Genomic DNA, 13,382 nt, shown 5'->3' on the forward strand with positions numbered 1-13,382 from the left:
GTGGAGTACCACAGAGATCTGTACTGGGAATGGTGCTATTTATAAATGATCTGGAAATTGTAATGACGAGTGAGGTGATTAAATTTTCAGATGGCTCTAAACTGTTCAAATGCATGCAGATGGTGAAAAATTGCAGGCAGACCATAGGAAATTAGAAGACTGGGCATCCAAATGGCAGAAGACATTTAGGCCCTGATTCTGTATAGGACGCCCGGGAGAGGTGTCCTATACAGACTCGGGCCTACACTAACCACGATTCTGTAACCGGCGTCCACGTTACAGACGCCTGTTAGAGAATCAGGTTAATGAGTAGACGCGGCCGCTACACTTATCGCGGCAAGGAATAAGTTTAGCGGCCGCATGTCCAATCGCCGGCAGGAGGGTGCCCAACTCCTCCTGCCGGAACACCCCCCCCAAACCCGTAATCGCCGGCAGGAGTGTGCCCAACTCCTCCTGCTGGAAAGCCGGACCCCCCATGCTAACGACCTCCCCCCCAATTAACCTTTAAATGTTGGTCGGCTGGACGGGTCTTGCTGCCGTCCAGCCGACAGGCCCGCCTCGTCGAAATGAGACGGGCCCGCTCCATCCCCGCTAAGTCTAAGGCCTGATTGGCCCAGGCTCTAGAAGCCTGGACCAATCAGGCCTTAGGCATAGCGGGTCCGCCCATCCCCACTAACCCTAAAGTGTGATTGGCCCAGGCTCGTAGGCACCTGGGCCAATCAGGCCTTAGGATTAGTGGGGATGGGCGGACCCGCTATGCCTAAGGCCTGATTGGTCCAGGCTTCTAGAGTCTGGGCCAATCATTGTAACATAGTAGATGATGGTAGATAAAGACCCGAATGGTCCATCCAGTCTGCCCAATCTCATTCAATTTAAATTTTTTAATTTTTTCTTCTTAGCTATTTCTGGGCAAGAATCCAAAGCTTTACCCTGTACTGTGCTTGGGTTCTAACTGCCGAAATCTCTGTTAAGACTTACTCCAGCCCATCTACACCTTCCCAGCCATTGAAGCCCTCCCCAGCCCATCCTCCACCAAACAGCCATATATAGACATAGACCGTGCAAGTCTGCCCAGTACTGGCCTTAGTTCAATATTTAATATTATTTTCTGATTCTAAATCCTCTGTGTTCATCCCACGCTTCTTTGAACTCAGTCACAGTTTTACTCTCCACCACCTCTCTTGGGAGCGCATTCCAGGCATCCACTACCCTCTCCGTAAAGTAGAATTTCCTAACATTGCCCCTGAATCTACCACCCCTCAACCTCAAATTATGTCCTCTGGTTTTACCATTTTCCTTTCTCTGGAAAAGATTTTGTTCTACGTTAATACCCTTCAAGTATTTGAATGTCTGAATCATATCTCCCCTGTCTCTCCTTTCCTCTACGGTATACATATTCAGGGCTTCCAGTCTCTCCTCAAACGTCTTCTGGCGCAAGCCTCCTATCATTTTCGTCACCCTCCTCTGGACCGCCTCAAGTCTTCTTATGTCCTTCGCCAGATACGGTCTCCAAAACTGAACACAATACTCCAAGTGGGGCCTTACCAATGACCTGTACAGGGGCATCAACACCTTCTTCCTTCTACTGACTACGCCTCTCTTTATACAGCCCAGCATCCTTCTGGCAGCAGCCACTGCCTTGTCACACTGTTTTTTCACCTTCAGATCTTCGGACACTATCACCTGAGCTTGGGTATTGGACGCCAGCGCACTCATAAAGCTGCAGTTGCCAATTAAGCTGATAGCTTTCACTCAAGATGTGAAAAAATAACAAAAACATGAAAAATGACTCTAACGCAAGATTTTACCAAAATATAATTAGTTATTTATTGTTTTTATTTTTTCATTATGAAACCAAAAGAATAAAGAATAGTTGCTTTAGCGGGAGGTCGTTATAGTTGCCAAAATGCTGGCCTTCTGATAACGAACTCAACTCGATACTTCGAAGCTCCCCATTATATACCTTAAGTTCAGTATGACATCATTGGCTGTAGGCCAATCAAATACAGCGGTAGTCTTTAAAGTTAGACAAAGAACTCTACATGTTTAAAAGTTTCAGAAATTACATTTGTTTTGTTTACATTCATTTCTGAATATACATTAACATTTTATAACATATCCAATATTCCTTTTATCCTTTTCACAAAGGTATATTAAGAGAATCTACATTTGTTAAGTGCTGAGAAATTCTGAGCCTCAGAGAAAAAGGCAGTCAAGGAGAAGGAGGGGCTGCTTCCCCCTCTCCCTAAGCTGAAAGCTTCATGTTACATTGATCCTCACACAGAAGCCTTCCTATGTGAGAGACTGCTATAGGTCTCTGACTCTAATTATTTCCAGATGTTGCGTCCAGTATTTTTTCCTTAGTGTTCTTTTTATAAACCCATTTCATTTTAAATACAGATTCTTTCATCCATCCATACTTGGGGGCCCCAAACATTCATAACTTCACACACATTATATGTCATTCATATTTAATACATGTTATATCTCAGTTTGGGATACGTAATCTAATATGCTCTTCCTACCCAGCCTATGGCACATCTGGTATCGATTAGAACCACGATGCTAGAAGCGGGAAAACTCTGAACAAAGAAGACAGAAAGACAGAAAGTCACTGACACAAAATGGAGTTCAAGACACAGAAGATACAGAAAGACAGAAAACAAAATGGAGTCCATGTATATCCTGATTTCCTCCATGATCTAGCTTAATAGCAAAGTACATAAAAGAATATTATTATGCTTTTCCTTAATATTAATCTGTAGTGCGTTTTTCTGGCCTTGACTACATCCATATTCAGATTTTTATTCACCAATTTTTCGTACGCTTCTATTAGACATGGCCTTAACTAACACATATGTTTGTATCTAAGTAGAGTTACCCAGAATCATACGAAAAACCAGCACTTTTGTAGAAACATTCCACAAAAATACTGCACTATCATGTCCTGATATCCATTCCATTACCGTCCCATAGACATCACCCCCTACTGGCCACGAGCCACTACTGCTCACACCCCAAGGTCCCTCTCCCCGACCATGCATATCAGCTTCTCTCCTCCCAGCATATACAGTTCCTTCCTATTATTAATCCCCAAATGCATTACTCTGCATTTCTTTGCATTGAATTTTAGTTGCCAGGCATTAGACCATTCCTCTAACTTTTGCAGATCCTTTTTCATATTTTCCACTCCCTCTTCAGTGTCTACTCTGTTACAAATCTTAGTATCATCTGCAAAAAGGCACACTTTTCCTTCTAACCCTTCAGCAATGTCACTCACAAACATATTGAACAGGATTGGCCCCAGCACCGATCCCTGAGGGACTCCACTACTCACCTTTCCTTCCTTCGAGCAACTTCCATTAACCAACACCCTCTGGCGTCTGTCCGACAGCCAGTTTCTGACCCAGTTCACCACTTTGGGTCCTAACTTCAGCCCTTCAAGTTTGTTCAACAGCCTCCGATGAGGAACTGTATCAAAGGCTTTGCTGAAATCCAAGTAAATTACATCTAGCATATGTCCTCGATCCAGCAATCTGGTCACCCAATCAAAAAATTCAATCAGGTTCGTTTGGCACAATTTACCTTTTGTAAAGCCATGTTGCCTCGGCTCCTATAACCCATTAGATTCAAGGAAGTACACTATCCTTTCTTTCAGCAACACTTCCATTATTTTTCCAACAACTGAAGTGAGGCTCACCGGCCTGTAGTTTCCTGCTTCATCCCTGTGACCACTTTTATGATCTTAGACTTAGTGGGAATGGGCCAGAAAAGGGCGGGCCCATCTCATTTCGAAGAGGTGGGCCTGTCGGATGGACGGCAGCAAGACCCGTCCAGCCGACCAACATTTAAAGGTTAGTTGGGGGGGGAGGTCGTTAGCATGGGGGGTCCGGAGGGGGTCCGGCTTTCTGGCAGGAGGAGTTGGGCACCCTCCTGCCGACGATTACGAGTTTGGGGGGGGTAGTTCTGGCAGGAGGAATTGAGCACCCTCCTGCCGGCGATTATGAGTCTGTGGGGGGTGTTCCGGCAGGAGGAGTTGGGCACCCTCCTGCCGATGATTACAGATGCCTAAAATCGGGACTGCACTTTGCAGAATCAGGGCCTTACTGTTGAAAAATGCAAAGTGATGCACATTGGGAACAATATTCCAAATCATAGTTACCAGATTCTAGGGTCAACCTTAGGGGTCAGCACCCAAGAAAAAGATCTGGGTGTCATCGTAGACAATACACTGAAACCTTCCACCCAATGTGCAGCGGTGACCAAAAAAGTAAACAAGAAATTAGGAATTATTAGAAAAGGGAAGGTAAATAAGACAAGGATATTGTAATGCCTCTGTATCGCTCCATGGTGTGACCTCACCTTGAGTATTGTGTTCAATTCTGGTCGCTGTATCTCAAAAAAGATATAGTGGAATTAGAAAAGGTTCAAAGAAGAGCAAGCAAGATAATAAAGGGGATTGAATTCCTCTCATATGAGGAATGACTAAAGAGGTTAGGGCTTTTCAGTTTGGAAAAGACAGCTGAGAGGAGATATAAATGAAATCTACAAAATCCTGAGTAGTATTGAACGGGTAAAGTGAATCAATTTTTTACTCCACCAGAAATTACAAAGACTAGGGATCACTTGATGAAGTTACAAGGAAATACTTTTAAAACCAGTAGGAGGAAATATTTTTTCACTCAGAGAATAGTTAAACACTAGAACATGTTGCCAGAGGATGTGGTAACAGTGGTTAATATAGCTGGGTTTAAAAAAGGTTTCTGCATCTCAATGGCCACGAATTTGGTCTTGGGAGGTTAAGATGTACAGCGTCAGAATCTATGAGACAAACGTGATTATTTTTGTTACATAGGATTTTTTGGACCCCAGTTCGATTACAAAAACTTGATAGTTCAAAATCTAATAGATGCTGGCATTGTCATATTAATATAGGGACGTTGGATCATCTGTTATATTTCTGTCCAAGTTTCCAAGTTTATTAGTTTTTTAATATCCCGACCATCAAATGAATATCTGGCCGGTTTACAAAATATAATAAAAGTAAATAATAATTTAAATATAATGAAGTGAACGAAAATGACATTAACTAGACTAACTGGAAAGTGAGGATAAGAGGGGAAGGAAGGGAGAAGTTACATAAATTAGTTAAGATAGGAAAGGATGGGGGAAGGATTGAACAAGTGGGGTATGTGAGCATTGTTGGAGTGATTACTTACTTACATTAAAAAGGTGAAGTAAAAAAGAGAGAAAGGGATCTAGGGACGGTCATAAGCGTCTTGGAACAAGAAGGTCTTTAAGCCAGTCTTGAAGTTGATTAGATTTTGTTCGTCCCGAAGGTATTGTGGAAGAGAGTTCCATAGTGTAGGAGCGGTTACTGCAAAGTTAGTTTTTCGGGTGTAGTAGAAATCTTTGAGAGAAGGAATGAAAAGGAGTTTTTGGTCAGTAGATCTTAGTGTGCGAGGGGAACATTGTGGAATTAGTAGTTTATCGAGGAATAGTGGTTGATGGGAATGTTTAATTTTAAATGAGAGTAGAATGATTTTGTAGGTTATACGGTGGGTGATAGGGAGCCAGTGAGCTTCTTTGAGTAGAGGAGTAACATGTTCAAATTTTCCTTTTTTGTATATTAGTTTTATGGCAGAATTTTGTATTAATTGAAGACGTCGGAGCTCTTTTTGAGGAAGTCCGTTTAGAAGAGAGTTGCAGTAGTCTAGGTGGGAAATGACTAGGGAATGTATCAGTATGTTAATTGAGTCAGTGTCTAGTAAAGGGCATAGTGATCTAATGGTACGGAGTTTATAAAAACAGGTTTTTACGACCGAACTTATGTGGTCGTGAAAAGTAAGTTCTCTATCAAGTATAACCTGTCCAATGATACTTAATTTTTGAAGATCAATTTGGGGACAAATTAATCTTATATTAAAATCATCTATTCCTTTATCATCTGAAGCCATAATTTGTGGTACGTTGTTACAGGTAAAGCCTGTGTTAGATAAATACAAAAGCCGTCTTTTATTGATCCTGACAGCAATAGCTGTCCAAATGATCACAAGAAACTGGAAATCTTAATTACACATTCTGGTAGACAAGTATATGTAACACATATAAATATGAAAGAATGAATGCAGAATGTTTGGGTTTTAGTAATGCATTTAATAAAATATGGAGCCTATTGACTGCATTTGTTAATACACAGTAATGATAAGGTGCTTAGATTGCCTTACACATCTAGGGTGGGGGGAGGAGAGGGAGGAGTATTTTGAGGAGTTAAATATTTAAGTATAATGTGATTAAAGGTTTTCATAATTGAGAGGTGGGTGGGGGAAATGGTTGTTTTCTTTTCTATCTGTGTCTTATGGTGCATTTTATGTAATCTTTTAATGTGGTTATTTGTAATGCACTGCTAAAGTTTGGAAAATTAATAAAGAATTACAAAAAAAAAAAAAAAGGTTTGGACACATTCCTGGAGGAAAAATCCATAGTCAGTATTTGAGACAGACATAGGGAAACCAATTTTTGCCCTGGGATTGGTAGCATGGAACGTTGCTACTATTTGGATTTTTGTCAGGTACTTGTGACCTGGATTGGCTACTGTGGAAATAGGATACTGAGCTAGATGGACCATTGGTCTGACCCAGTATATCTATTCTTATTGTCTCATGTATAGGATTTTCTTTGTTTTATGAATCCAAGGCAACAGAAATTAATCCTGTATCTTCTACCCACTGTCACTAAGCCACTCAGCGAGCCCTTAAATATCTCTCCATAGGATTTAATATTTCCAGAAACATTCTGATAGACATTGTCTCTTGAATGTTTTAATGTACAGCGTTGTATATGTCTAGCAGCGTTATAGAAATTGTACGCCTGAAATAAATTACCCGAGTTTGTCCTCCAAGCCTCTTCCCTTACCTTGTTTAAAAGCAGATTGAAAACCCACCTTTTTGATATAGCCTTCATCTATAAACATAGTAACATAGTAGATGACGGCAGATAAAGACCCGAATGGTCCATCCAGTCTACCCAAACTGATTCAATTTTAATTTTTAATTTTTTCTTCTTAGCTATTTCTGGGCAAGAATCCAAAGCTTTACCCTGTGTACTGTGCTTGGATTCCAACTGCCGAAATCTCTGTTAAGATTTACTCCAGCCCATCTACACCATCCCAGCCATTGAAGCCCTCCCCAGCCCATCCTCCACCAAACAGCCATATACAGACACAGACCGTGCAAGTCTGCCCAGTACTGGCCTTAGTTCAATATTTAATATTATTTTCTGATTCTAAATCCTCTGTATTCATCCCACACTTCTTTGAACTCAGTCACAGTTTTACTCTCCACCACCTCTCTTGGAGAGCATTCCAGGCATCCACTACCCACTCCGTAAAGTAGAATTTCCTAACATTGCCCCTGAATCTACCACCCCTCAACCTCAAATTATGTCCTCTGGTTTTACCATTTTCCTTTCTCTGGAAAAGATTTTGTTCTACGTTAATACTCTTCAAGTATTTGAATGTCTGAATCATATCTCCCCTGTCTCTCCTTTCCTCTAGGGTATATATATTCAGGGCTTCCAGTCTCTCCTCATACGTCTTCTGGCGCAAGCCTCCTATCATTTTCGTCGCCTTCCTCTGGACCGCCTCAAGTCTTCTTACGTCCTTCGCCAGATACGGTCTCCAAAATTGAACACAATACTCCAAGTGGGGCCTTATCAATGACCTGTACAGTGGCATCAACACCTGCTTCTTTCTACTGACTACGCCTCTCTTTATACAGCCCAGCATCCTTCTGGCAGCAGCCACTGCCTTGTCACACTGGTTTTTCACCTTTAGATCTTCGGACACTATCACCCCAAGGTCTCTCTCCCCGTCCGTGCATATCAGCTTCTCTCCTCCCAGCATATACGGTTCCTTCCTATTATTAATCCCCAAATGCATTACTCTGCATTTCTTTGCATTGAATTTTAGTTGCCAGGCATTAGACCATTCCTCTAACTTTTGCAGATCCTTTTTCATATTTTCCACTCCCTTTTCGGTGTCTATTCTGTTACAAATTTTGGTATCATCTGCAAAAAGGCACACTTTTCCTTCTAACCCTTCAGCAATGTCACTCACAAACATATTGAACAGGATTGGCCCCAGCACCGATCCCTGAGGGACTCCACTACTCACCTTTCCTTCCTTCAAGCGACTTCCATTTAACCATCACCCTCTGGCGTCTGTCCGACAGCCAGTTTCTGACCCAGTTCACCACTTTGGGTCCTAACTTCAGCCCTTCAAATTTGTTCAACAGCCTCCTATGAGGAACTGTATCAAAGGCTTTGCTGAAATCCAAGTAAATTACATCTAGCATATGTCCTCGATCCAGCTCTCTGATCACCCAATCAAAAAATTCAATCAGATTCGTTTGGCATGATTTACCTTTTGTAAAGCCATGTTGCCTCGGATCCTATAACCCATTAGATTCAAGGAAGTACACTATCCTTTCTTTCAGCAAAACTTCCATTATTTTTCCAACAACTGAAGTGAGGCTCACCGGCCTGTAGTTTCCTGCTTCATCCCGAATAGGGACCACATCCGCTCTCCTCCAATCCCCAGGAATCACTCCCATCTCCAGAGATTTGTTGAACAAGTCTTTAATAGGACTCGCCAGAACCTCTCTGAGCTCCCTTAGTATCCTGGGATGGATCCCGTCTGGTCCCAACGCTTTGTCCACCTTCAGTTTTTCAAGTTGCTCATAAACACCCTCTTCCATGAACTGCGCAGAATCTACTCCATTTTCTTGTGTAACTTTGCCAGACAATCTCGGTCCTTCTCTAGGTTTTTCTTCCATGAACACAGAGCAGAAGTATTTCGGTTCCTAGCATCTTTTAGCCTAGCAATTCCATTTTTCATCTTCCTCCTTTCACTAATATATCTGAAAAAATTTTTGTCTCCCTTTTTTACATTTTTAGCCATTTGTTCTTCCGCCTGTGCTTTGGCCAAACGTATCTCTCTCTTGGCTTCTTTCAGTTTCACCCTGTAGTCCTTTCTGCTCTCCTCTTCTTGGGTTTTTTTATATTTCACAAACGCCAACTCTTTCGCCTTTATTTTCTCAGCCACTAGGTTGGAGAACCATATCGGCTTCCTTTTTCTCTTGTTTTTATTGATTTTCTTCACATAAAGGTCCGTAGCCATTTTTATCGCTCCTTTCAGCTTAGACCACTGTCTTTCCACTTCTCTTATGTCCTCCCATCCTAACAGCTCTTTCTTCAGGTACTCTCCCATAGCATTAAAGTCCGTACGTTTGAAATCTAGGACTTTAAGTATCGTGCGGCCGCTCTCCACATTAGCCGTTATATCAAACCAAACCGTTTGATGATCGCTACTTCTCAGGTGAGCATCCACTCGAACATTAGAGATACTCTCTCCATTTGTGAGGACCAGATCCAATATCGCTTTTTCCCTTGTGGGTTCCGTCACCATTTGTCTGAACAGAGCCTCTTGAAAGGCATCCACCATCTCCCTACTTCTTTCCGATGCTGCAGACAGAACATTCCAGTCCGCATCCAGCAGGTTGAAATCTCCCAACAGCAGAACCTCCTCTTTCCTTCCAAACTTTTGGAATCCACAATCAGATCCTTATCAATTTGCTGCAATTGAGTTGGAGGTCTATAGACTACACCCACATAGATAGAAGTTCCATCTTCTCTTTTCAGAGCAATCCATATCGCTTCTTCCTCTCCCCAGGTCCCTTGCATTTCGGTCGCTTGGATATTGATCTTTACATAGAGAGCTACTCCTCCACCTTTTTAACCATCTCTGTCCTTCATAAAAAGATTATATCCCGGTATGTTTGCATCCCATCCATGTGATTCACTGAACCATGTCTCTGTGATAGCGACAATATCTAGATCTGCCTCTAACATCAGGGCTTGCAGATCATGAACTTTGTTGCTTAGACTGCGAGCATTTGTGGTCATCGCTTTCCAGCTATTTTTCAGTGATAATCTCCTTTTTCGTATGGATTTTTGTTTCGTTTCACTTTCCGTTGCAACACTAAGAAATGAGTTGCTGATATTGCTTATGTTGCAGTCTTTACTACTATCATATCTTTTCTTTTGCCGGGGGTGGTCTCTATAATTGTCCTTCGTATATACACCACCCCCACCTTCTAGTTTAAATGCCTAGAAAAATATTGTCTAAATTTCTCTGCAAGGTTTCTTTTTCCTGCTGTAGTAATATGTAGCCCATCAGTGCAATATAGCTTCTTGTCCTTCCATGTATTTCCCCATTCTCCTATGTACCTGAAGCCTTCTTGATGACAGCAGGCTTTGAGCCATCTATTAAAGTCCTCTGTGTTTTTCACTCTTTGCTCTCCCTTTCCATATGCAGGCAGTATTTCAGAGAAAGCTAAAGTCTTAACAAAAGGTTTCACACCCTCACCAAGCTCCCAAAAAGCTTTCTGTGCTGCAAGTGTGGAGTTGTTGGCCACGTCATTTGTTCCCAGATGGATAACAACATCAGTGTTAAAATCCTTAGTTTCTTCCTTTATTATAGTCTGTATTTGCCTGGAACTCCTGGTAGCTGAGGATCCTGGAAGACATTTCACTATTTTGGTCTCCTCGCCTTGTGTTCCAAGGTTAATGCCTCTGATGATGGAATCCCCCAACAGTAATAGTTTTCTGTTTTTGGCCTTTTTATTTGTGCTTAGGGTGCGCTTGTTCTCCTGAGTTACCTTCATTGGTTCCAGTCTTACCTCCCTTCTGTTTTCTTGAGTATCGCAGTGCACTAGTGGAGCGAAGGAATTCTGTAGAGGTAATATTTGTGAAGGTGGATGTTTCCGTGTTACATGTCGCAGTCTTCCTGAGCCTACTGTGACCCATTTATTCCTGGGCTGTTTTATTCTTTGAGGTAGAGGTGGTAAGTTGGTATGATTTTGTGGAGTGATGAAAGCTGCTTTAATTGTATTCAATTCCTGTTTAAGTTTGCAGAGCTCCTCCTTAATACTAGCAAGTTGAAGACAGATGGGGCAAGCCTTAAGCCTCCAAATAGTATGTCTTGGAATTAAAGCACCACAGTGATTGCATAGAATAAAGGTCATCTTGATTGGTTGTGAAGTGACTTGATTTGAGTAGTCCTGATTATTTGGGTCTCTATATATGAAAAGTGGTCCCTGGGGTTGGTGGGACTATAAGTCTTACCCTTATTCCTATGAAGGGAAAGGGAAATAGGAAATAAGATTTAACAAAGGAAAGACAAGGGTTTATTTTTTTGTGTGTTTTTTTGTTTTTTTTAAGTAAGAAACAGGGAGGAGAAGAGCAGTTAAGCAGATGTAATGCTGAAAACCAGTGAAAAGAGCAGAATATGAAATGTTGAGCAACTTATCTTATTGAAGTTCACAGGGCAGCCTTGTTCACAGCACTGTCCCAAAGATAATGCAGTTAACCTTAGAAGTAAATCAGAGCCCCTCCCTTCTCCACCTAATCAGCAGAAACAATGGCTAAAAACTAGTAAACCTACTCCTCTCTGCCGAACCTACCCACCAACCTAGCCATCAGATTAACTATTCCCCTTAACTGTATCCATGACATCCTGTTTGTTTTGTCTGTTTAGACTGCAAGCTCTTTGAGCAGGACTGTCTTCTTTGTGACTGTACAACGATGTGTACATCTGGTAGCACTATAGAAATAATTAATAGCAGTAGAACTAGAAAATGCAGAAATGTGAACACACTGGACACTTTTGAAAATTTAATTGAATCACCTTACCTGGAATCTTAACTTTTGTTGTGGCAATTTCAGACCAGGTCATGTGATAATCTTCAAATGATATGTTATGAATTTTTCTGAATTTAGAAGAAATAAGTGTTACTTGATATTTACAAGTCATTAACCATAAAGGCATACAAATTATTATTAATGTAAAGGGCTCATGGTTACTGTAAAATTAAAGTCTTATTTTCATAGGAGTTGTCAGTTATATCATTTGACTTTTTCATTTAAAGATATATTTATAAAAAAAAATCTATGAAATTAAACAGATTGTCTAAATACTAAACAATAACACTGGCCAGTACTCATCTTGGTGCTTCAAATGTTAGACCTGTTTCTGAGTATATTTGACCTGCTGATTCCAAAAATGGCACCAGTTTTGTCCTATCAGCTCTAGTTTTTGATACAGGACATGTACCATATACCACTCTTCACTCTGCTCACCCATTAAAAAATCAGGATATTTTAATATAGTGTTTAAATTAACATCTATATGAAAATCTATTTATTTCATACCAAAAGCACAAGTTTATGATACAAACTTTCCAGTCATTTGACACACAAGAAACTCCTTTTGTAAGACTTCCGAGAGTGGGATCTGCCAGGACAATCCCACATAAGATTCCAACAGTAGTCTGCTATCATGTGTGCATTCCATCTTCCTTGGTATCTAGATTCCATTGTTTTTATGTCTTGGTGAAATCTTTCACATTGCTCTTTGCTTAAGTCACCAAGGTTCTCAGCAGCAATTGATGCACTATCAAGTTTGCATGCAAATGCGATCAATCAGTCGCTAAGTGAACGATTGAAACATGCGCAGAGCCCTAACAGCAGTGACAGGGGAAGTAGCCTCCTGTCACTGCTGTTAGGGCTTCTGGGTTTTTTTTTAATGGCACAGATGTTGTGCGTGTGTTATACACACACAAACTGCCCCATTATAAAAAAAACAAATAAAAAAACCCAAAACACCCCTCCCTTGAACCAGCCTCCATCCCCCTCCCTCCACCAGCCACCGTTCCCCTATCAATGCAAAAAAAGGCAGAAGGGATGCCCACTCCTTCTTGCCACTGGACGCCTCCCCCAACCCAAACAAAATTGCAGGAGGGATGCCCACTTCCTTTTAAAAATGTTGGAAACAGGAAGCCAATCTCAGGCTCCTGCTTCTCTGGCGCAGCCCGTCTAAATGATGGGCCTTCCCCTTGTGATGCATGGGGAGGGGCCAAAGCCTAAAGCCCTTCCCAAGGGGTGGGGCCTTAGAGGTCTGAGTCAATCAGGCCTAAGGACCTTCCTCTATATCCAGGATACTGAGAGAGCAGCCTAAAGCCCTGATTGGTTTCAGGACATCCACAGGACAGCAGTAATTCTAAGCAGGAATCTTCAACACAGGACCCGATAGGGAGCTTCCTTGTTTTGCCGAAGCTGCATCAGGGGTCTCAAATTTGCCAAATTCAACTACTTCCACTGCTTCAATGAAGTGACTGCAAACACACAAATCACACATACAATGGCCTAGCTTCGGGTCCTGTGCTGAAGATGCCTGCTTAGAACAACTGCTGTCCTGTGTGTGCAATCCAGGAAACATGGGGATTACAGCATAAGCAGGATTGTTTGATTAGTAGCTAAGTACC

General features: G+C 41.7%; 1 protein-coding gene across 5 annotated transcripts in view; it reads right to left on the reverse strand.

Annotated features, from left to right (window-relative positions):
- The window catches only part of UBE2U (ubiquitin conjugating enzyme E2 U), a 355,232-nt gene that overhangs the window by 93,414 nt on the left and 248,436 nt on the right, over positions 1 to 13,382 (reverse strand). For all 5 annotated transcript variants that reach the window (XM_033918277.1, XM_033918287.1, XM_033918269.1 and 2 more), the window contains one exon: positions 11,752 to 11,828. In XM_033918277.1, the coding sequence (XP_033774168.1) occupies positions 11,752 to 11,828 (77 nt within the window). The remainder of the gene's footprint in view (positions 1 to 11,751; positions 11,829 to 13,382) is intronic.

This window comes from Geotrypetes seraphini, chromosome 1, assembly GCF_902459505.1.
Source record: "Geotrypetes seraphini chromosome 1, aGeoSer1.1, whole genome shotgun sequence".
NCBI classification, from domain to species: domain Eukaryota; kingdom Metazoa; phylum Chordata; class Amphibia; order Gymnophiona; family Dermophiidae; genus Geotrypetes; species Geotrypetes seraphini.